This window comes from Lutjanus erythropterus, chromosome 1 (genome assembly GCF_056507025.1).
Source record: "Lutjanus erythropterus isolate fLutEry1 chromosome 1, fLutEry1.hap2, whole genome shotgun sequence".
In the NCBI taxonomy this organism is placed as follows: Eukaryota; Metazoa; Chordata; class Actinopteri; order Lutjaniformes; family Lutjanidae; genus Lutjanus; species Lutjanus erythropterus.
Window position 1 is genome coordinate 3,760,569 of NC_139317.1, and position 25,658 is coordinate 3,786,226.

Consider the following 25,658-nt stretch of genomic DNA (forward strand, 5'->3'; position numbering starts at 1 on the left):
AATGTCCTGAATTCAAAATGTTATTGAAGTAAAAGTACACAGGTATTATCAGCAAAAATGTACTAAACTTGAGAATGGATATACTAAACCAGCATATAAGTACATCGAAACTATATGTTGCTGTTCATCACTGGGAAGTTTAGTTTAGCCTTTGGCCTCAGTTTGGTGTGTATGCAAATCATTTTCTAAATAAAAATAAATGCAAGTCATAGTTATCCACAGAGTTTTATTTCAGCTTCAGTCAACATGAAGCATCTATAAAATTCCATATTTTGATATTAAAGCGATATTATATATGAATGGGTTTTAAGGCACATGAGGGAAGAGAAGGTCCTATTTCCTGCAGTCTTGTTTGGCACTACTTTCTCTGGCACACTGAGCTGTGATCTGGTTGTCAGGCGGCAGCGGTTTCCCCAGATGGTGTCCGGTGGTGAGGCCGTAGGGCTGCGACTCTCGCTCCTCTTTCACATTGGGCTGCAGCATGAACCCCCCTTGGAAGCTGAGGTCAAACAGCTCGCAGGGGGCAAAGGTCAAAGGCTTCTCTGCCAGCAGTCCTTTTAGTCGGGCTCGCCACCCGTCCAGCATTGCCGTTCGCACGGCGGGGGGACAGTGAGCCGGACTCCAGAATATCTGAGGAGGAAGAACCTGAAATCCACAGAAGTGCAGAGTGCCGTTCTGAAAGGAACAAGAGACAGAGGGATTAGAGAGATACAGGTCAACAACAGTCAGAGAAAAGTTAAGACGGCTTTTAGATTATTTTGATGATAACATGAGGAGAGAGGTATGAGTGTAACCAGCCTTTCCTCATTCCCAGGTCATCAAATAACAACGCCTGGATAACTGGAGGAAAACACTACTTCTGTTGCCAAAATGCACATGCAGCGTTTGATGACGTCGGCTGTAAAAGGGTCTCTATAGTCCACTACAAAATACCCACAATGCACAGCAAATTCCAGTGAACAGATGATGCACCTTTTTATTTCTGCCACACACCACACTGCACTGTGGTGGTAGAAAAGAAGCAGAGGTTGTACCAACAGCAGCAAAACAATTACGTTAACATTGGCTAACAGCTTTAGCCACTGATACAGCCGTTATATGGAAGGTGGTGCTAGCTGTTAGCTTGTGAGCTTGTTAACTAAACAGCCTGTGGGCTGTTGCAGTTTGCCATCAGGATGCAGGATCATAGTTGGCAAAACCAAACATTCAAAACGTGCAACATCGATAAAACCTGCAAACACTTCACTGCTGTCTGGTGTGTTTAGTTTGTTTACGTGATGCTGGGCGGGTCTGCTTGGATCACACAAATATCATCAATGCATCTACTGACGCATCGATGTTCAGAAAATTTCAGTGTCGCGTCTGAAAACTCGTTCGGTCATTTCCCATACCAGTGCTTCTCTCCAGCGCTCACCAGATCAGTGTTTCAGCTTCATGCTTCAGGCCCTCGAGTTTTGGATTTAAATCTGCTTTGTGTCTTCCTTTGAAACTAATCCTGTTTTTCCCTGTGCCTGAAGATCACAGCCCGCCAACCCTCCCGCCTGCCTGCCTGCTCACCTCACAGCCACACTCCCCTCCAACCAGTAACCCCCGAGCTTTGCCCCGTTAACAGTAGCAGACTCACAAAATGTCCCAGAAAAGAAACGCTGACGCAGAGGAAGGCAATTTCATGAGAGATGTGAAAGCAAATACACATTTGTGCTTAATGGAAACAAGCCAATTTGTCTCTTTTAAGTAAATTGTATAATACATGTATTCATTTATATAGTCTTACATTTAGAACCGGCCCTTTGAGGACAACTATAATGCTGAATCGGCCCTGGATGGAACTGAGTTTGGCGCGTCTGCCTTACGAGGTCTCGGATGTGTCAGTTTGAACACTTTATTTGTTCCAGACTGAAAAAAAGTGTTGGCTCCTCAGCTCAGGAAAAGCCGTCCGGTCAAGATCAGATTAGTTAATAACAGACGTGGGATCATTGTTCTCCACAGGCACGATGCACTCAAATCCCAAGTCAAGACAGAAAGGCCCCGAGTCCTAAACTTTGAGTTTCCACTCTGAAACAAGTCATAATGTGTTCGCCACCAAATGTAATGTCATTTTAACAACAGAGCCTCGACTTACTGCTCTATCTGCAACTTAAAATTTTGAACGAGGTTCTCAAGTTGAGTATAAAATCATCAAATTTGTGCCTTGAGTCTGACTTTACCTCTGGTTAATCCTGTGTCTGCCTTTAAATCTCAACTCAAAATTCTTCAAAACCCCCAGAGACAGAATCTCTTTTCCTAACAACTAATGTGTTTATGCTTTTTAATTTATCATATTATTGTGAAATACCTTTTGGTATCCCGATGCATTTATGTTTTATTCTCTAACTGTCTTGTATGTGGTGAATTGTTCTTTTATGTAACTCTTGTTTTCATGCAGGTTATATTCTGTCTTGTTGTGCTTCATCCTCCTCACCCAGGACAGAATGTTGTGTCTGTTTCATGAAATGTGGTCTATAAATAAAAATAAATAAAATAAAAATGACTTCTTCCTGATTCCTAGTCCATGTATAGGTGTGTATATAGTGTGTGTGTGTGTGTGTGTGTGTGTGTGTGTGTGTGTGTGTGTGTGTGTGTGTGTGTGTGTGTTCCCTCACCTGTAGAGGCCACAGCGTGACGTTGATGTCTCCGTTGATCCCATCAGGTCTGAACATCGTCTGTGTTGCTCCAGTTGTGAAGGACAACATCGCTTTCTTGTGCTTCACGGAAACACAAAAATAAACAAACTAGAATCAAAGGTAAAAGCAGTCGTCGTACAGTAAAACGGTTCCTGTCAGTGTTTTACTGGGATTTTTCACACAGCTTTGTTGAACACTTGATTCTCGTTGGTCCGTTACAGCGTTCTGTTAAATCTGAAAAGCTTCTGATCATAGACTCTGGAGAAGTAATAAGATCTTTGTTAAATCACTAAAATCATTTTTGTCAAATTATTGATTTGTTTTTGTACAGAACCCTGTAACACGCAGGATGGTGCACACTGAGCAGGTCATTATTGCAAAATAAAGCTATAAAATCATTTTAAAATTGATATTTTGTGTCACATAAGTGTACCAAATATTTTTTGGTATGGTATAATGTACAGTGAGCTTTGCGTTGGGGTCCTGGATCATCCTGTCAGGATTTATTTTATGATAACGACCTCCTCACTGTACATTATACCTTACATACTGTCCAGCTGAGAGAGACTGACCTTGAATATTCCGTTATTGTACATCTTCTCCAGAGAGAAAGCGAAGCCTTGTGTCAACACTCTGTCCATCCATCCCTTCATGATGGCAGGAACACTGAACCAGTACAGAGGAAACTGCAAGAGGACACACAACACGTCACATACTGATATTTATGTTTTTATAGTTTGTTTTAGTCCCTTTCAGTTACTTTATTTTCTTTTCCTTTTGTTGTTGCTGTGCTCTTTGTTTCGGGTTATGCGTACATATTTGAAAGTGTGTAAGGTATGGTACATATCATTTCATGACAGAATAAAACCAAATAAATCAATTAATTAAATTTTTTTATAAGTACACTAATTTTATATATTTGTAAGGAGGCTAATTTGAATCTGTAATCTGTATTTAAAATTATATGCTATAGATTTACTTCAGGTTTAAAGGATAAATTTGCTGTTGTTATTATATTTTCTTAATGTTGACAAATCAGATTAAATGACCAAAACCAACACTGTGGTTTGTCCGTCTCTCCTCTTTCCTCTTTCTTCACTTCCTACTCTGTGTGTGTGGTTTACAGCTTCAGCCTCACTGGTTCCTACTGAAGACGGAAATCTTTAAAAACACCCCACAAATACTTCATTACATTTTCAAAAGATGTTCAATAATTCTTAAAGAAGCTGGTCACTGTAGTTTTTCATCAAACGTTAGTCAAACAGGAATAACTGGGGACTATTTTAAGCGGCGGATTAATCCACACTTGGTGCTGTAGTGAGTATATGTGGCAGCAGGATGGTGTGTGTGGGTCTGAGTCAAAATTAACAACAGTGTGTGTGTTCATGGTGTCAGTGTATAAGTGCGGCTTATTGTTGTGTTGTTAATAGTTTTTTGAGGGAGGGAGAAATGTAAAACTTATTAGTGCCCTATAACTCTAATTATGTCATTTGATCTGATTTGTAACATTTCATTTTATTAGATCTTAAATGATTTTATTATGATTTATATTGGTCACTGTTTTTAAATGTCATTTTAATACTCTTCGTTGCCTATAAAACATTTTTAATTACCTCTGTGTCTGAAATTTACTATATAAATAAAGCTTCTTTGCCTTATCATTTAATAAAAAGCTGCAGTATTATAGTATAAGAACCCTGTTTAAAGGTCAAATGTATAAGATTTAAGTATGTTTATATTAGTGTATAATCACCTGAAAATAATAATTGTGTTTTTATTACCTGAGAACGAGCAACTCCTCTTTCACGAGTCTGCAGCCTCATGGCGATTAAATCCTACACACTGGTTCTTTAAGGCCTGGTCTAATTCTGTGGTCTAAAGGTGTGTAGACGTACAGGTGTGGTCTTGTGTGAGTGACGTCATCACGGTTGTTCAGGGATAAACTACCAAAAGTCGGCTCTTAGTCAGATTTTTAAAAACATAAATTAAGAAAAACATGAAAAAAAAAAAAAAAACTTGATTGGCTCACAGTGCTTTCATCACAAAATAAAAAATGGGACAAACTGGCGATGTGAGTGACCTCTGACCTGGAAGATGATGAGCTCGGCCTCCTCTACTTTGCGCTGCTCTGCTACGATGTCTTCCCTGAGGCGACCCTCCAGCCAGGCGTGCATCGTCTCCTCTCCGTACTGGAAGAGCTCTGGACTCTTCAGATCACCTGGACACGGCAAACTCTGTCAGAACTTCAAATATAACTCTGCTGATATTCTACATTTTTCTTTCTGTCCATGAAAAGACCAACACACACCATCCTTCTTCCCCAAATTCTCACTAGAGCAACAAATGTGGATCAATTCACCGCTGAAAATAGTCCCCAACAAAAGCACTTTTTCCTCCTGTTTGAGCGCAACTCAAATTCGTTGCTTCTTTAGATAAACTTTGAACTTTGAAAGCTTTGAATTTTATAAACTCAAAACATTATTTAAAAAAAAATATTGAGTCACCGATGATGTCATCCTGCGTGGTACTGGCTCTGAAGTTCATGGCGTACAGGTCAGACACGATGACCCTGTAGCCCTGCGCCGACAGCTCTTCCATCGCCACATCACGTACCGCTGCGTTGAACGAACCCAGACTCTGGTGGGCGTACACGATCAGAACTGTCTTCTGCGTCTTCTGAGCTGTCACACACACACACACACACACACACACACACACACACACACACACACACACACACACACACACACACATACACACACACACGTTATTGTGTTTTTCAGCAAACTTGCATGTAGTGGACTATTTTTTATGCCACTTTCTAATAAACCGCACTTAGTAAAGAAGCCTAGAAGTTGAAACTAACAGCTTCGGTTTAACAAGACTGAGACTGAGTTGCACCAACCAAGATTAATTTAATCTAAGAGTAGATCTAGTCAGGTTTAGTTTTGTAAAACTAGTTTTAAAATGAGTAAATCCAGATTTAAAATTAAGCAGAGCTCTGTTGAACAATTAAAAACAAATCTCTGTTTAATAAAGCCAAGTTTATTGATGGAAACTTAAATTAAATAAACTTTAGGCAAATTAAAATAAAGTTTGCAGCATTATTTAAGATTAAACCAGGATTCACCAGCCTAAACAGTGTCCACAGCAAGGCTAGCAGCTCTGTTAAGTTTTCAGTTTACAGGAAGATAGAAACTGGCATGCAGCTAAACACAATGACGACACAGATGGACAAAGAAAAAACAAAAAAAAACAGTTATTTAAAATATTACAAAATATGTTTAATGTAAATATAGCTGCAAGAAACAGGGTTCTGGCAGACTGCAAATATTTGGATGCTTGTAAGAAACAAGCATTGATGAGACACACGACATGCAGAAGTTGTCACATTGTTGGCGAGTGAGATTTGAACATTTGACCTTCGGATCCTCAGAGAAGGCGACTTACAGACTGTGACACATGGGGAGACGTGGTTTCTTAACACCTTCTTAACAAAAAATACACATCATTCTGCTGCTTTCAGGTGTTTTGTCAAATATTTTGGTGACGTTTCATCAAACACTGAGCGAAAAAGAAAATGTTGTACATACAGTACAAATTACAGCCAGATATTAAATACCACTGCAGACCCACTGTTTGATCTGAACACAGTTAGTCACATTTGATTGAAGACTTTTGGAGATACAGATGTTAATTTATTTTGCCTACTTATAAAAATATAGAGTGATGGACGTTTGAATTGACCTCAGGTTGCAGTGAGACAAACTTTGGTCACAATTCAGAACAAATTTCTGCTCTGTAGGACGTACGGCTGCACAGATCAAAGGACATGCAAAATCATTTTTGTACGAATCCATGCAGCCAATTATGAGATATTAACTTTTCACATTAGTGGTGCCCCCTAGAGGTGAAATGCAATGCATTTAAATTCATTAGCTTAGCGTCCAATCCTAAACACGTCTTGATTTTCACCTTGATATCTCATTGCATTCAAGAGTTATTACGGATTTTTTAAAATTAGCCACTCTGATAAAAAATTGATTGGCTTTGATAACTTCAGATCAACAACAGTTTTTGCTGCACAAACACCAGGGGAGAAAAATAAGGAGAAGAAGAAGAAGAGTGATGCTGCTTGAAACCCTACATATATTAAAAGTAACAATGACCAACAACATACAAATAACACAAGTGTTCTATGGATTGTAAACAAACACACACACACATTAAGGAATAGTAACTGATTACTTCATTTACACGCGGAGGAGGAGGTGCAGTATGTGCATGTAGAGGGAGGTCAGTATGTTTTCCTGCCTTCCTGCCTCTGCTTTCTCCTCCAGATCCTCCCAGATTGCTCGGCCCCTCCCTCCTCGGTGGGAGTTCGCTCTCTCCTGCGCCGGGGCCTTTAAAAGCTTTGAGAATCAAACATGGCTCCGTCTCTCCCTGCTGGCACCCACCCTGATTTTGTTTGGTCTGACTGTGTTCAGTTTGGCCTCGGTTCCCTTTTACACATAACTTCTGGCAGCACCAAACACCCTCACCACACCACTGAGTGCTGACTTAACCATTAGTTTCCTTATTCTGAGTTATCTTTAAGAAATTACTCATGCGTGTATTAAGCTGTTAGTGTGTGGACCTCCCTTCTTTGTTGTGCTCTTCGCTGAGAAAGAAAACACTCTTCAGTCGGCTTAACATGTATCATGACCTGTGTTTTCACAAAGCTTGCAGAGCACGCTGCACGCTATGTGATAAGATAAGAAAGACCTTTATTGTTTGGTCGCACGTAAATTTGTTTGGCATCACATGCTCCAATATCAGAAGTCAATACATCAGACCTAACAGATCGTCCAGCCCCAGTCAACAAGGCCACGCCTCCTTCCAGGGTAATCTGTGTAATAAATGGTATCAACCCCAAAACTGCTACAATTACTCATGAAACATAGGAGAGCATCATGGGAACGGCCTTCGTATACTTCATTCATAATGTTCTAATCCCCTGTACTCTACTGGAAACCTTTATAAGGCCTGTATGACACCCAGAGTTTCTCAGAGTTTGTTTGTACTGCCTTATTTAAAAAGATTTTTTGCAGTTTTGCACATTTCATACCTCCATGTAATTTATGCAGACTGTCTACAAGTCCATCACCCTGTTTGCACTGTTCTTCACTTTACTTTTAACAGTTTATACTTCAGTTTACACTTTACTACACATATTATGTATCCTGTTCTCACAGTAGGACTAGTATTGTTAGTATCTACATCCTTTTTACTGTTTTGCCTTTTTTTTTTTTTTTTTTTTACCATTCTTTTTCATCTCTGCTGCTGTGAGGCTGAAAGAGACAACAAACCTGACATAACAAATAGCAAGTTAACAACATGGTGTTATTAATGATTAATATGCTAATAAAATAATTCTTATGTTGTATTTTATTTGCAGTCTGCAGTTTGTTAACTTACTCTGGAAAGTCTGTGACGATTTCTGAGTTTCATCTTTATTTTACCTGATAATGAGCTAATTATGCTGATAGTGCAAATTTCCTAACATGCAACTCTTAGCCACCAAGCTGAATTTTATCCAGTTGCCCTGTAAGATGACATTTAAATAATTAAAAAAAAATAATAAGAAACACCACTACTGACTCCAAGAAATGCCTAGGAGACTGTAACTTTCAAAATGTTTTGAACAGATTTATGACAAGAAAAATTTGACACACAGCGCTGCATTTTAAATGAATCTTTCAGGTGATACATATACCACTTCTCTGTGACTCAGACAACAGTCAACATTCCTTTAAGGTAATCAGAGGTAATGATCAGGGACAACAGATGGAGGAGGATTCACCGGACAGACAGCTGATTATTGAACAATGACAGTTAAAGAGCAGAGAAACATGTCTGACAAGACGAAACGCAGGGCGTCAGCAACAACAATGACACATTAAATGCAATTAAATTTTCCACAGAGCTTTATTCACATTTTACTGTATGCTTTTAGATTGTTGTTTTCACGTTTTTAGTTATTATTTAATATTTTTGTTACCAGTTCCATGTGTAGTTTTTAACCTTTTGATTGTTTTTAGTATTTTTGTTTCATTTTTCATCAACTGTGTTTATATCTGTTGATCTGACACGAAACATTGGGCCTATTTATTCTGAAAATTTGAAATGATTAAGTCGCCACACACTGATAATTAAACCACGGTGGTTTCCCCTGACACAAGTATGTAGTTTTTCCAGTCCTAAAAGTGTAACACAGACACTTTTACTTCAAAATAAACAAACCGCTACGCCTTTTCTACTTGTTTACCAACCACAGGAACTTAAATGGCTTAAATCGAGTAAAATCTGTACAGAGTTTGGTTTGTGTGTCAGAGCAGCAGCAGAGAAACAGGTTGATAAGAAGAGGAGGCAATAAATGAGTCTTACCCATGCCTGCCTGTCTGTGTGACTGTCTGCTGGGTCCTGTCCGCCGTGTAGAGCTGGTTCCTGGTGGCACGGTGGCTCTTATAGACCTGCTGGATTTCTTTGCGTGAGAAACATGGTTAGATTAGATATCAGATGGAGCAAAATGTGTCTGTAAATCACGACTACACACCGGAGGAAGAAAAAAAAAAAGAGCCTGCTGCCAGACTGTAGGACCGGTTCAAAGTTTGTAAAGGGAGGTGTGTGTGTGTGTGTGTGTGTGTGTGTGTGTGTGTGTGTGTGCGTGCGTGCATGTGTGTGTGTGATGTCAGGGGAATAAGATTGGTTTCATTTGGCCTGGAAAAGAATGTTTGGGTCACTTTCAAGGGATTATCCTTCAGGGTCATGTGGCTTAATAAACGCTTTAATCCGGCTTAATTTCACCTCGTTAAAAGAAAAGTGGACGAAGGTGTCGAGCCTAAGACGCTCGGTCGAGTCCCCAAGTTTAACGTCACCTGTCACCAGCTTCTTTCCTTTAACAGGCTTTAATGACCGACTGTCAGAGTCGCTGAGATGACTTTTCACACACTTTACAGGGAAGATTATGATATAATATAATACAAATAATATTTAGTGGAGAAGAGTTGGAGGAAAACAGGTGAAATCTTGCTCACTGGCTTAATAGTAGATAATTTACTTTTTCTCACAAATATTTGAAAATGAAAATAAAAACACTAGAGTTAATGTTAAGACTGAAAGTTCATCCTTGACTTTGGAAGTAGTTTTTGGCAAAAACAATCCCACCACAAGGTGCATGTCTTAACATGTAAAACTATTTCAACACATCTGGAACTGCTACATTTATAATTGGGTTTATGAAAGGACTATTTCTACAGTGTAGTTCCAGTGAGATCATATTTTGGGCTGGTGCCCAATAAAAACACAGTGAAAATGTATTTTATTCATGTTTTTTTTTAACCTCTTTAACCTCTCACTCTGCTCCGGTTTAATCCCACAGACTTTCCTTCGCTTCACCCAGCAGCTGGGAGTCAAGACACAGAAACTTCATGGACCTCTGCAGTGTTTTTGTGGGCAAACTGTACATTTAATGCCACAAGACAATTTTACTGCTTAAGTTTAATCCCACTTTGCACATCCACACCCACTGTGCATAGACATACTGTAGTGCTTCTGCATGGTGTTGATGGAAAACAAATACAGGAATATTCACACATATCAAAGGAAAACTGACACGTGTGTACAATATAGAGTTTTCTGCAGGCTGCTGTTGGTATGCATCTTTCAATCGTGCCATCGTTATATCTATTATTGGTTTCTTAACTTTGTTTCCTGACTATGGCTCGCCGGTTAATATTGTTTCAAGCTTCAGAGGCTGAACACAACTAAGTTACAGACATGTGGTGTGGAGACAAAGTCCCTTTAAACCCGGCATGGAGATTTATGTTGGACACTAGCCGAGCTGGGATGTGTGAGTTGATCTGCCTGCTCCCTTTGCTTGTGGTGGGAGGCTCCTCATCACTCGAGCAACTCGGTTTATCTGTTATATGAAAGTTGCTTCCCCATAATGATACCATCGTCCATCGCATCGGATCAGCTTGGACATGTGCCAGTTTGGTAGACATTGCCCAACCCTGAGATGAAGACCAAGAAAGTCTGTGTCTTTATCATGTTAGCTGTTTCAGGCTTTCTGACATGTGAGGGAGAAAATCTGAACGAGGTCGCCGTACATGCAGCATGTGTGTGTTTGATAGGTCGTTTTTAATACAACTTCTCAATAGATGCAAACAAGTTTTTTATTTGTTTTCTGTTGCTAAGAACCAAATGCAAGTATGCAGACATCCTTTCAGTCACCCTGAGACAGAGTTATCCTGCGGTTGATCGGACACTCCCTCAGCATGGTGACGCTCGACAGGCTGGAATGTGACAGGAATGTTACCTGGACACTTTCTGTCACCTGCTGATCACATTACCAGCCTGAAGGGAAATGTTTCAGATGCTGTGCAAACAGTTCGGAGGTAACTGTGTAACCATGTGCACGGAGCATCAACAGAACAACCAGTCAGTGGAAAGGAAGGGAACTTTACTTATACAGCCAGTGGTGGAGGAAGTACTGTGCATCGCAGCCTGCTTGCAGGTGGGTTGGGCTCACTTTGGCTCAACTCCAGAGTGGTTCCTTCCTTGGTGTGGCTCAGCGAGATAAACCTGGTAATGGAAATGCAAATGAGCATGTTTGACTTGGCACTGCCAAAAACGCCAGTAGAAAATTCCCATATATATTTGAAGCACTCACTTAACTCATTTGTAACTCCCAAAGGTCCTTTTTTTCCCTCTCACACCCCGTACTTTTTTGAGGATGTTCCTCCAAAGAGGCTGCTGTGGATCATTAAATAAAGGCATGGCTTTTCAACCTGGTTAGTTATTCCCTCGTCCTCCCTGTCAACTGCTTTGATGGGTGGAAACAGAGACATCAAGGATGTCGCATTGATTTTAACCAGATAAAATAGGTTGGAGGTGTGTGAAACCTTGCTGGGATAGAGCCAGGGCAAGCAATTTTCAAACAAGCCTGTTGGTCTGATGCATGGAGCAGGTTAGGACGTCCTCGGAGGACGGAGGAGGAGGACTGAAGCAATAAGCTGCTGGCTCACTCACCCATATGGCTTCTAATTAGGAAGTAGTTATACATATATGTCTTTTACACCAAAGTTAGTGCATATATGCAGGTTTTTAAACCTGGGTACCCCTGCAACTCCTTTCCCAATTCCCGGTAGACAAGTTTGAGTCGTTTAACCTGTAATGAATGCTGACTGTGCACTTTCCCAATGACAACAAAAGCCAGATGGTGGTGGGTGTTTGTGGGTTTTTTGTTCGGTGGAAAAAAGAGCTTAAGTCCTGTTAATTATCATTTTGTTTCCTGTCGTCACCTGCACAAAGATAAAAACAGGTGCAGTCTCAGGCTGAATGTGTGTGTGTCCCTCTTGCGTGTTTCCAGTTCATACACATCAGTTGTGACAGTTTTGTTTTTCAGGTTGCCCTGCAGGCCCAGCTGGCAATCCAGACATGCAGCAGCCCGAGAGACATACTGGTGGGATTAAGACAAATTTACCCCCCGAGTACACAGCAAAAAAGTCTGATCCTGTTGTGTTACTGGATCTCATTATTTCCCTCCAACATCATTAGCTCTTATTCACTGTGAAAACTGTGCCAGCGCCACAGTCAGTGAGTTTCTCAGAATCTGTCACCTGTCGTAGGAAAAATACCTGCTGCAGCCTAAATTTCTAGTTAACTGCACCACCAAGTACCAGGAAATAACACATTCATACATTTAACTGCAAATCATCACTAAATACCTGTAGAAACATCCTGGTGGTCTGAGTGAAATCATGCAACCAGATGTTTCATTAAGAAGAGACACAGATTCTCAGGCTTGTCTCAAAGAGCAAATTAGATCTTATGAAGGCCTCTATTCAGATGGCTGCGGTTTTCATCTATTAAACAATCTAAATAATCAGGTATTGGAGTCTTTGTATTAAGGCCAAGTCACTCCAGCATTTAAAATCATACAATTTTGCAGAAAATCAACACATTTCATTGGAATCGCAGTGATTCGTTGACGTAGTGACAAAAATCTGCACTGATTTTCTCATTAATTCAACTTTAGCCCTTTTTGCACAGGACTTACAGAGGTGTGGACAAGGGCTTATGTTGGACCAGAGGATTATGTTTTTATTCTAACAGGCTGTTTTAGAGAGTGTGATCAGATATGGCATGTCAGTGTGGGAAACTTAGTGTACAACTTAAAACTAAGCTTACCCGTCTGGTACACACGGCCGTGAAGGTGATGGGGAGAAACAAATCCCAGCCCCTCCTGTCAGTTTATGAGCAGTCTGTTCTTAGGCAAGCTCACAGGATATTGACCAACCCATCATCCTGCACGTATAATACGAGCTCTTGCCCTCTGGCAGATGGTACAGATTTCCCCACTGTAAACTTAACTGGTTTAAAAACTCACTTGTTCCTAACTCCATTATACTTTTAAATAATGCAGTTTGAGGCTGCAGGGATTGTGCAGTAGTTTCATGGTGTTTTTACCAGGGGGTATGTGGATAATGTGCAATTTATTATGTTTGTTTTACCGGAAGTGTGGAGGCATGTTTGTGCGCAGCATGTGAGCCCTAAACAAATTTCCCTACGGGGACGATAAAGTATAACGTATCATAAGATAAGGGCTGACAACCACAGCCGCAGAGTTGAGCTCATTAGTGGCATCATTGCAGATTTTATTTTGAAGGGTCAATCTTATGTTGAGATCAGCGCCAGTGTTGCCAGATTGTTTTTCCAGCCCAATAATTGCTCAAAATATGCCCAAATTGATTGAATTCTACAATAAACAATTGCGGTGTACAGAGGTCAGCATGGGCACCCTGACTGGTCTGCAGCTATGCAGCCCCATACGCAACAAACTGCGATGCACTGTATATTCTGACACCTTTCTATCAGAACCAGCATTAACTTCTTCATCAATTTGACAAAAAACAGTAGCTTGTCTATTGGACTGGACCACATGGGCCAGCCTTCACTCCCCACATGCATCAATGAGCCTCGGCCGCCCATGACCCTGTCGCCGGTTCACCACTGTTCCTTCCTTGGACCACTTTTGATAGATACTGACCACTACAGACCAGGAACACCCCACAAGAGCTGCAGTTTTGAAGATGCTCTGACCCAGTCATCTAGCCATCACAGTGTGACCCTTGTCAAACTCGCTCAAATCCTTACGCTTGCCCATTTTTCCTTCTTCTAATCAACTTTGAGGACAAAATGTTCACTTCCTGCCTAATATATTCCACCCACTAACAGGTGCCATGATGAAGAGATAATCAGTGTTATTCGGTGTCCAAGTGTGGAACACTTGGGAAAGGCAGGTAAAAGTCTGTGGGAACAGGTCTAATTATCATTCAGGGGGAAAAGTGAACCAAGATCCAGGACAGCAGGGTGGAATTAGGACAGGAAACCCGAACAGATAAGGAGGTGAAGGCAGGGATCAGAGTCAGGATCAAAAGGGCAATGAAGACAATGAAAAACTGAAGCCTGAAACAACAATAAAACTGGACATGTTGACTGTTGACTCTGATCTGACAGTGAGCAGAGATGGCAGAGCTGATGAATTTTCCAACTTCTGACGTCAAACCGTTCCAGGTGCACAACGCCAAAAGCAAGCAAAAAACATTGACACCGACAGTTTCCTCTTTATTTAGCAGGTGTGCACATGTGCAATTAAACCCTCATCAGTGAAACCTCTTTGGATAAACAACACAGGAGGAAAAACAACATGTGAAGTCACAGACGCCATTATACATTTTATTTCATGGCATTTAATAACATTGGTGATATATTAGATATAAATTTACATGCAGAACTATATGACGGTCTGTATTATTTTAGGCATCAGTGTGTGCCGCCGTTGTTGACTTCTGACAGCCGCTTCTTCATAATTTTCCCTGAGTTCATAAGTAGGAACTCCATTGGACATTTTCTAGCAGGAGGTCGGAAATCTGTGAGTTCCAAGTTGTCTGGAACGCAGCGTGAGAATGTTAAGAGGACTTGATTGGCTGTGATGAGATGCAGCTGGTGGCACCTGCACACAATCACACACACACCAGGTTACTGAGGCACAGAGCATGATTGCTGCATTTGAGACAACAGCGGAGGTCAGGATTTTCCCCGTTGAAATTTCCAACTTTCGATCTTGAAGCACTCCTGGTGCACAACGCCAAAAGTAAACTGACTGACGAACTAATGACTCTCTCAGGCAAGTGTAAACTCAGTTTAACCCTCAGCAGTGCAGCATCCTTGCATAAACGACACAGGAGGAAAAATGACATTGGCGACACACAGTATTTTGACATCAATTTACTTGCCGAACAGGTTTTATTACATGATAGTATTTATTATTTTAGGCCTCCACAGGTGTTGCCATTGTTGTGTGAAGATGGATTTGCACCGAGTAAACAATTAGGAGCTCAGACTTTTGAGTGGCGTTCCGGTATATTTTTTCTAGTAGGAGAAGGGAAAATTCTGACCTCTGACGTTGTCTTGAATGAATCAGATGTCCCAGGGGCTGATGTAACAGTCTGATAAAATATGGTAGGTGATTTGCAGTGTAATTTTTACTTCACAAATTATGGACACTTGCATGGCACTAAGATAACAGACAACCTCCACAATAATTACAAATGACTAGATTTCTCCAGGTAATACTTGTCTCATGCAAATAGGAATTGTGATGACCAACTGACCCTTTTACAGTTTGCAAACAATGAGCAAACTGCATGCACAGTTTGGCAACGGAAGAATGGCGGATCACAACAGATTGTCAGTGGGGCGCTGCTGCAAACACGAGCAGTTTTGATCGCACCCTCAGTCCAGTCAACACGTTTCATAGCCTGCTGCCGCAGATGCCACCAATTACTCTGAAACGATCGTGATCCTGTTGGAGATCTGTACAACTTGAGTCAACCAGTGGAATACTGATCAACTTCTGTACGTGCAACAACCAGACATTTTGGTGATTGTGTTGCTGGTAAACTGCCTGATTCAGTGTTTGCAGCTTGATAACTCATTGGAATGACCCAGGAAGTGCATCCACAGCTTTTTGATGATGTTAAGTGTAAAAGGGTCTATAACAAACCATCCTGACAGCGCTGACCTTTGACAGATGGATAAATAAATTCACTAACAAGACCACACCAGAAGTTTGACATTAAAAAAATATTTTATTTGGAATGGCAATGGGAATCGGGAAGGATAGGATGATAGGGGTTGAATGGAGAGGGACGGTAAGGGTTGAGGGGAAGGTGGTCAGTTGTTGAGCTGGGCGACTAGGACCCTGGGGTAGTCGAGACTCAGGGTGGGGGAAATGTATTGGTGAGGTTCGGCACGTGGTCTGCCACGGTTCCTATGGAAGAAAGAGAGAAAGAAAGAAGAATTAATGATAAATAATGGAAGTATTAGCTGAATATACGTGTCTTGAGGTGGAATCGGAGAGTGCAGTGGAGACCCGGGTGAATGTAGGGAGGACAAATCAGCTCTTTATAGTGGGATAATGGAACAGAAATGGTAGAACTTGTGACCGACTGGTTAGAGCAGTGTCTAACCAGGGTAGGATGTGCTTATATAGGTATGCACAGGTGTTTCTGAAGACGAGAGGATTGATGAGGAGAATCTGACACTGTAGGACTTAAGTGACTCCAGAAGATGGCAGCAATGCAACACCAAGGACGCAAGCTGCCGTTACACATCATAAATCGACAAACCAGCTACAATGAACTGAGAACGGGTAACCGAAAACAGGCTGCTGCAGGGCTGATGAGAGAACTGGGAACAGATGCACAGCTGGAATGACAGCAGTTGCAACAACATTACAGTGGATAGAAGAGTCACAACTTACAGAGTTTATTCTTTATACAGATTCATGTTCTGCATCAGTGATTTTAGAATAGTTCATAGAAAATCAAATATGTTCAACTACAGATTTAAGAGTTTGAATGTTTTTGATAACTTTTATGTAGATAGCAGCTCACAGGGGGATGAAGGGCAATGAGTCAACAAGAAAGAATAAATCGGGCGCTCACATAGATGGGTTAGTAAACTCCAGGTGAATGCAAGGTGCAACTGTCTGTCTGTCTGTCTGTCTGTCTGTCTGTCTGTCTGTCTGTCTGCTTAATTCAGCTGTGTTAAAGACAGCTCAGGTGTCTTCTCTTCTGTCTGTGCACAAACACAAGTTTCGATATTTTTGTATGTGACCAAACATAAATTTATTTGTTTAAATTAGTTTCAAGGAATGCATTAATTAAAAAAAAAAAGTTAAGAAAATAATTTCTATAAAAGCCAATAATGACCTTTTACTTAAAAGTTTAACACTTATAGTTTAAGAAAGATGTGTGCCAAAGTTGTCTTGAAGTTATTTATTCACTCATTTTGTTCAAGCTGTGAGAACAAAAAGACATACAGTAAGCTTGTATATCTTCTCTAAAATGCTTTTAGTGCCTTTTTGCCTTTTTGTTACATAGTACAGCTGAAGATAAACATGAAAAGGAGGAACGAGACGAGGAGGATGACATGAAGATCGGCTTCAGGTTGGAATCAAGCCCGGGTTGTTGCTGAGGTCTCAGTGGACAGGCGGTGGCTAGTAAGTGAGCTATTACAACAGGACAATGTACACTGGGATTACATTATCCTGACATTTACTGTTTGCCAGTTGTCTCCATTTTGTTAAATGTAGCAGTATTGGGCTTTTTTCGTGATTACCCCTATATATCCTTCATACAGTTTAATTTGAAGGTTTGTTTCTGCAGCTGAGAAGTAAATCACTCATTTTCTCTTTTCAACGGCTGTTCTGGGCTGCTTCTGCTCTCCATGCACGCTCACAATGCAAGCACACCCTCGAAACGGGTTGAGATTTTTAACCTTGATGTGCCCTAACTAATGAAGGCTTTTTAAACCATATCCTTGGCTCGGTGTGAGTGTGCCTGGATACTGATGCACAAGAAAAACAGACTGTTACAAAATGATGGACATTATGGAAACACAGGGTGACAGGTGGAGTGGGCACAAAGAGGACAGACAAAAAGAACATGAAAGAGAAGAACATCTTAAAGCCTCTGGACACCCACACAGGTGTTCTCAGTTATTCTGGCTGATCAGACGTCTGCTCGGGTTGAAGGTGGGCCAGAGCTTTGATGGGAATTTATTGGATCAAAAAATCTCAGCACCCAATAAGGAGCAGCAGCAGACACACCCACATCAACAACTCAAAGGGGACTGCATGAATCAGGCCTTCTTGTCAAATGGCTGCAAAGAAACCATTGCTGAAGGAAAATAACAAGAGGACGAGATTTACTTGGGCCAAGAGGAATGGACACTGTACAAAAAGTAGCCACTCAACACAAGCAGTTTGATAAAGAACCAAAACGATGCAGAGTTCAGGGAGATTCCTCGTGTCTACCGTCCGTTCTTGGTCACGGTGTCACGCGGCATTGATTGGCAGCAGCTGCAGTCAATCGGCAATCAGGGCCTGGTGCTTAAAAGCAGACAGTGTGCAGCAGAACAGGGCCGGTGAACCTAGTGTTGATCTCACACTGTTCAACAAAAACGACAAAGATAAGGGATTTATTTTATCTCCACTGTTAATAAAGGATTATATAGAAAATAACTATTATGATTACATTCAAATATATACAGATGCTTTGAGAAGTTCAAATAACAAAACAGATATTTAATTTATTCCAGAATTCAGCATTAAAGTTTGCCAAAGAATCAGTGATGAGTTATCTGTGTATACAGGGGAGATGATGGCTGTATTATCAGCTGTGCAGTGGGTTGAAGAGGTGAGACCTTTGAAGGCAGTAATATGCCCTGACTCCAGTTCATCAACATGAAATACGGCCATCCAGACAGCAGACAGGATATTTTACTGGAAATACAAACAACCAGCTCATGTAGGACTGATTGAAAATGAAATAGCTGACATGGGTCACAGTTCTGCAGGCCCAGTTTCCTTTGCCCAGTTCCCCGTTCTCCCAGTTTCTCTCCTCTCCCTCTGCCTCAGTAATTTTTCACTCTCCCTGCCTCTGTGCCACTCCCACTTCATCAGCCCAGCTCCACCCACCTGCAAGCTCAGCTGCAGCTCATCCCCAATCAGCCCAGTATATAAGCTTCTCCAGCACGCTCACTCCTTGCCAGATTGTCCTTCAGCACACATGCAGGACTTTCCAGCACTCCTTTCCTGCCTGCCTCTAACCTGCCTGCCTCTAACCTGCCTGCATTCCCTGTCTCCTGGTAAACTCACCAGCCTTCTGTTCCCAACCATGAGTTCTGCCTCAACGTCTCTGGTTTCTGGCTGCTCACCTGGTCCCGACTTCTCTGCCTAGTCCTGATTTCCCTGCTGCTTCGTCTGCCTGCTCTTCTGGTTCTGGGCTCCTTGCCTCCTTGCCTCCTTTAAGCCCCTCTCTGTCACTTCTGCCGGCAAGTGAATGGAATTGTTCAGGTCTGAGGACTCATGTCCTCACCCTCGGTCCTGCTTCTGGGTTTGGCTCAACCCATTCCTCGAGCCTGAAACCCAGAGACTGTGTGTGGGCTCTGAGCCGGAACAACAAACTGTTAGCTGTGCTTCTTCGTCTGCCCAAGTTCCTGTTTTGCACTAATAACAAAGATCATTACCAACTGTCACTTATTCCCAGAGTGCTGCATCTGGGTCCTAAATACACCCATCAGACATGTGTGCAACAAGAATTAATCACACTGACATACTAGGTCCTTTAAGTAAAACAGAAATGAAGACCAAAGTTAAGCACAAGTTAAAAGAAAAGTGGGAAGAAGAACCGGCAGATGGATTTATCATATTCAAAGAAAAGTGGGTGTGATGAGAAAGATGGCAAGATCCGCAGAAACTGTAATATCAAGATTACGATTTGGTCATTCAGGACTTAATATCACACTCTTTAAAATAAAGAAACATGACTGCGTGCACTGAGCGAGCCTGAAGAAGAAAAGTTGAGTTAACAAAGAAAGTTGATGACTGTGGTGATACCGGTTATCTCTGGTCGGTCTGGTTTTAATTCTGTTGAGCCAGCTCATGCAAAGGAAGCTTGGCTGTGTTGAGATTCCTTTGTAGTGCAGCCCTCAGCTTTCATGTTTTTAATGTTATTGTAAGAGTTATTAAATACTTGTATTAGCAAATGTACCCAAACGTAAGTACTTTTGCATGCACAATGGCTACATATTGCTCCTTTAAAGCCGCTGACAACTGGCCTTGAAGTAGTAAAAATGTTTATATGATATTAAAGTTTGGTTTCTCATTAAGCATCCACTAAGATATGAATGAAAATAAATCTTCTTAATTATTAGAAAAATGTGAAATGTTTAGACCATTTTTGGAGAGTGTGTGGGCGTGTCAGCGCACGTTTGATTGACAGCTGTCTCAGGAGTCCCAACGCAGAAGACAAATGTCCTGCTGTGGATGGCTATAGACGCAGGCAGCAGCAAAACATACGCTGTATCTAGAACATGTTCTCCACTTTTACTTTGTTGTCAGACAGCGTTTTCCAACGGAGAACTGAAACCGCTGTCTCTGCTCTCTTTACAACCACCAGACTCGTGGACAGAAACCATCCTTTTTTAATCTCGCAGGACATGCAGAGATTTGTTAGTTTGTGTTACCGTGTAACTGGTGTACCAGCAGCTCCTGTGCCCTGTGGGGAAAAAAATGTTTGTGGCTGTGATTAAAGCAGGGAAGATTTTCTAAATTTAGCGTAAACTGCAGCAGCAGGAGAAGAGAAGTTGCACTCACACAGCAAGCGAAATGGATTTTTTATGACTGGTTTTTGGAATCGCGTAATTTCCACAATAAATCTCAACCTAATTCAAACCCAAAGTAGGAAAGTGTACAAAAACTAAGATGACAATATTTTAAATTTGGATACTTTCTAAATGCTTACTGTTATGTACTTAAGCCCCTAAATAACATGGTTAGAAGTGTGTAGTGGATTTGAGTCCTCCAATCCAACCTTTGCATTAAATCTACACTGTACATCTGTCTATTAGTACCAGATCCTCTTTCTCATCATGAATCAAAGTATGCCTGAAAACAAAACCGTAAGAATAAATGTTGGATTTAAAAATGAGGGGGAGCTGCAATTATATCCATGGAAACACATATTTGGGTAAATGAATGACATAAATCTGTTTGTACCACCCTCGTTTCTTTTCCCTCTGCTCTCCTATTTCATCATGTGAACCTCTCCATCTTAAAAGCCACAGTTTCATCAAAGCCCAAAAGTATTTAGCAGGAAAAAAACACTGTGAGGCCTGTGAGTAATCGGTGAAGTCATGAAGCTGCAGTAATTTTGCGTGGCTGCCAAGACTGCTGTTCTCGGAGTGAAAATACTGTCAGCACAGTTTTACAGATGACTAGGTCACTGTCTTATTTTCACAGATTATGATTCACTGTGAGGCCAGAAGCACATGACACCAGAAACACTGAAAATGTTCTGTTCTACTGTTACATATGATATCATTAGATGATTTTGACATGTGATGTGATGATGTAAAAGCAGGATGTTACTGTTGTAATTGTTTGGAGCTCATTTTGAACATTTTTTGTATGGATCTACAATTTCTCATTATTTTCCATGAGGGATTAATCTGCTGATGCCTACTTATAAATCTGTATTTAAAAAATGAAAGTTTAGAGTGTATAAAGGTGTAGAACATTATGATGGAAGTATAAACTGAAATGAAATGAAATTTCAAGGCAAAGCCGGGTTAGCAGGTCACAAAACCAAGCTAAAATGTTATCTTTCTGTGTTGTTGGGCGCCAGAATCTACGTAGTAATGGCTGAGAATTTAAGTTTTATGACAAACCAGCTACCAGTCACAAAAGACAAAGACAACTGTGGTTAAACACAGTAAGACGAAAGCCGGGGATGAGCTGATGACGTGTTTCGGTGCTGATCACCTGGTTATTTTGTCCATTAATCGACTGATTGTGTACTTTGAAAAAAAACAGGCAGGCTGCAGGGATGCAGGATGCACGCTGCATCGGAAATTGACAATAACAAGCGATGACAAGTCCTCTATTGTAAGTTGATCAGCTGTTTAAAACCAATGGTGGACAGTAACAAAGTACATTTACTTGAGTACTGTATTTTACTTTTTTGGAAACTTATGACAAAGACAAATATTGTACTTTTGACTCCACTACATTTCTTTCTTTCTAGGCTTTGTGTGGCAGAGTGGTTCTACAAGCAGGTCAGTGCATCATTAGGTGGTTTCAGAGAGTTTTACAAGGTTCTTTGAATGCATCGTGAAAACAACATAGCAGTGTACTGATATTAGAAAATGTACTTTGTCATTTGTACTTTTGAATAAAATGTTTTTAAAAGCAAGTACTCTAATACTTTAACTCACTTGTTGTTGAGTAATATTTGACCAGGAGTATCTATACCTTACGGAGCCCCTCTGGTGACATTGGATGAAAAAAAAATAATGCGTGGCCACGCATTACTATCTCGTGGCCACGAGATAATAACGCGTGGCCACGAGATACTTAATGCGTGGCCACGCACTACTATCTCGTGGCCACGAGATAATAACGCGTGGCCACGAGATACTTAATGCGTGGCCACGAGATAATAACGCGTGGCCACGAGATATTTAATGCGTGGCCACGAGATAGTTATTGTAGTCATCCCATGCAGACTGTTTATCATGGACAAGTTTGATTTAATTTCATTTTATTTTAATATGGGAATGAATTACAATGACATACTTAAGTCACTTGCGGCAAGGCATGGAGTAATTCTCAGCAAGAGACATTTAATTCGGCTGCTCAAAATGCATGGGCTTAAACGCAAGGAATATACTGATCTCGGGGAAGTAATAGATTTCATCGTTCACCAGATGGAAGGACCTGGGAGACTACATGGCTACAGGTGGATGTACAACAAGTGCTTAACGAATGGAATTCGTGCAAAAAAGGAAGATGTTCGCTTGATTCTGGCAGCTCTGGATCCTGACGCGTCAGCCACCCGTCGTTCCAGGAGACTGAACCGTAGGCAGTATTTTGCTCAAGGACCTAACTATATCTGGCATGTAGATTCTTACGATAAGTTAAAACCATATGGAATCTGCATCAATGGTTGCGTGGACGGCTTTTCGCGCAAAATAATTTGGTTGAAAGCAGCATACACAAGCAGCGATCCACGCGTCATAGGGGGCTACTTTATACAGGCCATCGAGGAGTTTGGTGGCTGTCCCCGGATCATCCGGACAGATTCAGGAACGGAGAATGTGGTTGTCCGAGATATCCAGACCTACCTCCGCCGCAGTGATGTGGACAGCAGAGCTGGTGAACAAAGCTACATCGCAGGAGCAAGTACTGCGAATCAGAGGATTGAAAGTTTGTGGGGTGTGCTGCGGAAAGAAGGCATGGAGTACTGGATACAGTTTCTGGGCGAAATGAAAGATGAGGGCCTGTGTGCTGGGGACTACCTGGACAAATCACTTGTGCAGCTGTGCTTTCGGAACATTATTCAGGTGAGGTTGAAAGTCTGTAGCTTAAGTGAACTGCTCTTACATCCATTTAACTGGTGTATTTATGTTAAACAAAGCACAAATATTAACAGTGATGTTAACACGGTACTTTTGTTAATTTACCAGTGCTAATGAGAGGTAAACAGATTTATTGCCTGCTTTCTGTGCTTGGAGGAACAACTGGTGCTCCTCCGGTTTGTTAAAAGATGAGGCAATTTGACAGTAAAAATGTATCCTAAGTCTAATTGATAAAGCTCTGTAGGCCCGAAGTCTTTATAGAGGCTACCAAGATAAAAGCTCAGACAAAATAACGTCGACCGAACTAATATTTAAGGAATTAAATGGGACTGACGGTATCGTAGCCTACTGTTTGTTTATACCGCGAATTGTATACGGAAGTGCCGGGCGCAGGGATGAAGTGACTTAGCGGTCTGCTAAAAAAAAAATTGCAAGGGGCCAGTTTTTTCATTAAAAAACAAAAACAAAAAAACAATCATTGATTTAACCGTGAAATTGAATTTATGCACGTTGTCTTTCAACATCTGTAGGGGAGGGGTTAAAAACAACAGACTTATTAATCAAACGTTACAAATCCCTCCTCCGCTGTGTTTCAGGACCATGGACAGCTCCATACCTAGCCAACCCACGCAAACACGATAGGCTACGCAGCAAATAGCACTGTCCGTGGTACTGAAACACGGACCCCTCCCCCGCTGAGTCTTTAATCATTTCTTTTAACCTTAGGTACATATTCTCTTTGTAGGAGGAGCTTGATGAGATCAAGGCGGTCTGGAACAGCCACCGCATTCGGCCAACAAAGAATCACAATGTACCCAGTGGGATTCCTGACGTGATGTACACTGTGCCACAGCTCTGGGGTTCTGAGGACTTCATTGTTCCACATAATGATCTTGATGTCTGCAAAGAGGCATGCAAATTCCTCTCAGTCATCCCATGCGACGAAGATATATTTGACTTGTGTAATATGATCATGTCAGAGATGGGCCTTACTTTTCCCAAGGACATATCTCAAGCTCAAGAGTTTTACTTGACAATTCGGGAAGCTCTTCGGACCCTCATCTTTAACTGAGCAGCACGCAGCAAACTGCATAAGTGACAATTGAAATGATTAAAAATACCCTCCAGACACGTTTTAAGACTTCAAATACTCTGCTTTTGATAATAATTTGTCTGGCAAGGATTTCCACCAAAAATTTGTGGTCTGATTCTAATGTTTTTGTAATGTTTTTCATAACAATGACACAAATCAGGATAGGTTGGCTGTGAAAGGATCAGCAGTGGACAGCAAGTCTATAGTTCACCTTGTTTAAAAGTCTTGAAATTGCATTAATAAGCATACACCTTAATGCTTATAATCTGTTTTACTTTAGTTGATTCAAAGGCTTTGTATTCTGTTGTTCTTTTTGCTTATTAATCAATGATACGATGCCAATCTTGGCATATGCTGGCATAAGTTTATTCTGTGTACAGCTGCAGCACAGAAAATAGTGAACACATCTGTGTTTAATTGTATATCAAGGCTTATGGATAACACATGATGAATAAGCTTCTTTCTGCAGAAAAGGTAGGGGCATAGTCTTTAAGTTTATCTTTCTTTACCTGTGGTTTTGAAACTCAATTTAATTGTCAGTGTCACAGACATTGAATGAGTGTAAAATAAAATACATTTTCTTTTTACAGCTCTTGATTGCACTCACGTTTGTTAGCTGGGATTTGGACTGCCTTTAATGATGTGACCAATATTCTGTTTAAAGTATACCAGCAAATATAGTGCTATTGTACAATAAATGGTCTTAACACAATACTTTTCAGTGGTTTTTATTTCAACAGATATCTGGACAAAGACAGATTTTGTTTTGGACCAGTAAAAGATAAGCTAAAGTTGAACATTGTAATACTGGTATGAAAATACATGTCATTAAGCTGGATAACATGTACTTCTTAGCACAAGACTGAAGTCACTGACACTGGAATGTATAAGTCTCTAATAACTGAACAGTGATGGGATGTCCAAGCATATTTACCCCTGTGCAGAATCTATGTATCTCTTGCCAGTGTTCTGAAGCGCAGTCATCTGTTCTTGGAATTTCAGAAGTTGCTTAACACATCTACAAGCCTCTGTGCATACAAAGTATCTGCCAGAGTTTTCAAGATGGACTTCCAGCATTCAATAACAAACACAATTTTGTCTTCAGAAGCAGCAGGGTAGTGGTAGGAAGGTAACTGTTTACAACAAATGCAGATGCTTATCCCGGACCAGTAAAATGTGAACCTTGACAAATTGTAATACCAGTATGAACCTACAGTACTTGTCATTAAGCAGGTCAGAACTGACCTGAACTGTCTTCCAAATTAGTTTTCAGACTAGGAATTAAAGTGAACTTGGTGCTTAAAACAGTAACGTACTGTAGTTAAACATTAACTAACAAACATATGTCAGCATTTTCCATATTGAAAATT

At 40.9% G+C, this 25,658-nt stretch overlaps 2 protein-coding genes across 2 annotated transcripts; one reads left to right on the forward strand and one right to left on the reverse strand.

Moving 5' to 3' along the window:
- Window positions 1–206: 206 nt before the first annotated feature.
- Window positions 207–9,278, reverse strand: nqo1 (NAD(P)H dehydrogenase, quinone 1). The gene is made up of 6 exons (XM_084722772.1): window positions 9,090–9,278; window positions 5,168–5,344; window positions 4,751–4,881; window positions 3,236–3,349; window positions 2,643–2,744; window positions 207–675 (listed from the first exon to the last, which is right to left on the reverse strand). Exons 1-6 carry the CDS (start codon window positions 9,091–9,093, stop codon window positions 334–336), a joined length of 870 nt encoding a protein of 289 aa, XP_084578898.1. The 5' UTR covers window positions 9,094–9,278; the 3' UTR covers window positions 207–333.
- Window positions 9,279–22,275: 12,997 nt separating this feature from the next.
- Window positions 22,276–24,956, forward strand: LOC146332502 (uncharacterized). The gene is made up of 2 exons (XM_084723195.1): window positions 22,276–23,180; window positions 23,941–24,956. Exons 1-2 carry the CDS (start codon window positions 22,302–22,304, stop codon window positions 24,265–24,267), a joined length of 1,206 nt encoding a protein of 401 aa, XP_084579321.1. The 5' UTR covers window positions 22,276–22,301; the 3' UTR covers window positions 24,268–24,956.
- Window positions 24,957–25,658: the final 702 nt, after the last annotated feature.

Excerpts from the sequence above, each read along its gene's own strand:
- LOC146332502 (XM_084723195.1), top strand. The coding sequence starts at position 22,302 with ATGCGTGGCCACGAGATAGTTATTGTAGTCATCCCATGCAGACTGTTT. Across the intron at positions 23,181-23,940 it reads GCTTTCGGAACATTATTCAG|GAGGAGCTTGATGAGATCAA; the intron begins GTGAGGTTGAAA and ends TTCTCTTTGTAG.
- nqo1 (XM_084722772.1), bottom strand. Across the intron at positions 4,882-5,167 it reads CACGCAGGATGACATCATCG|GTGATCTGAAGAGTCCAGAG; the intron begins GTGACTCAATAT and ends TGCCGTGTCCAG. Across the intron at positions 2,745-3,235 it reads ACAATAACGGAATATTCAAG|CACAAGAAAGCGATGTTGTC; the intron begins GTCAGTCTCTCT and ends GTTTCCGTGAAG.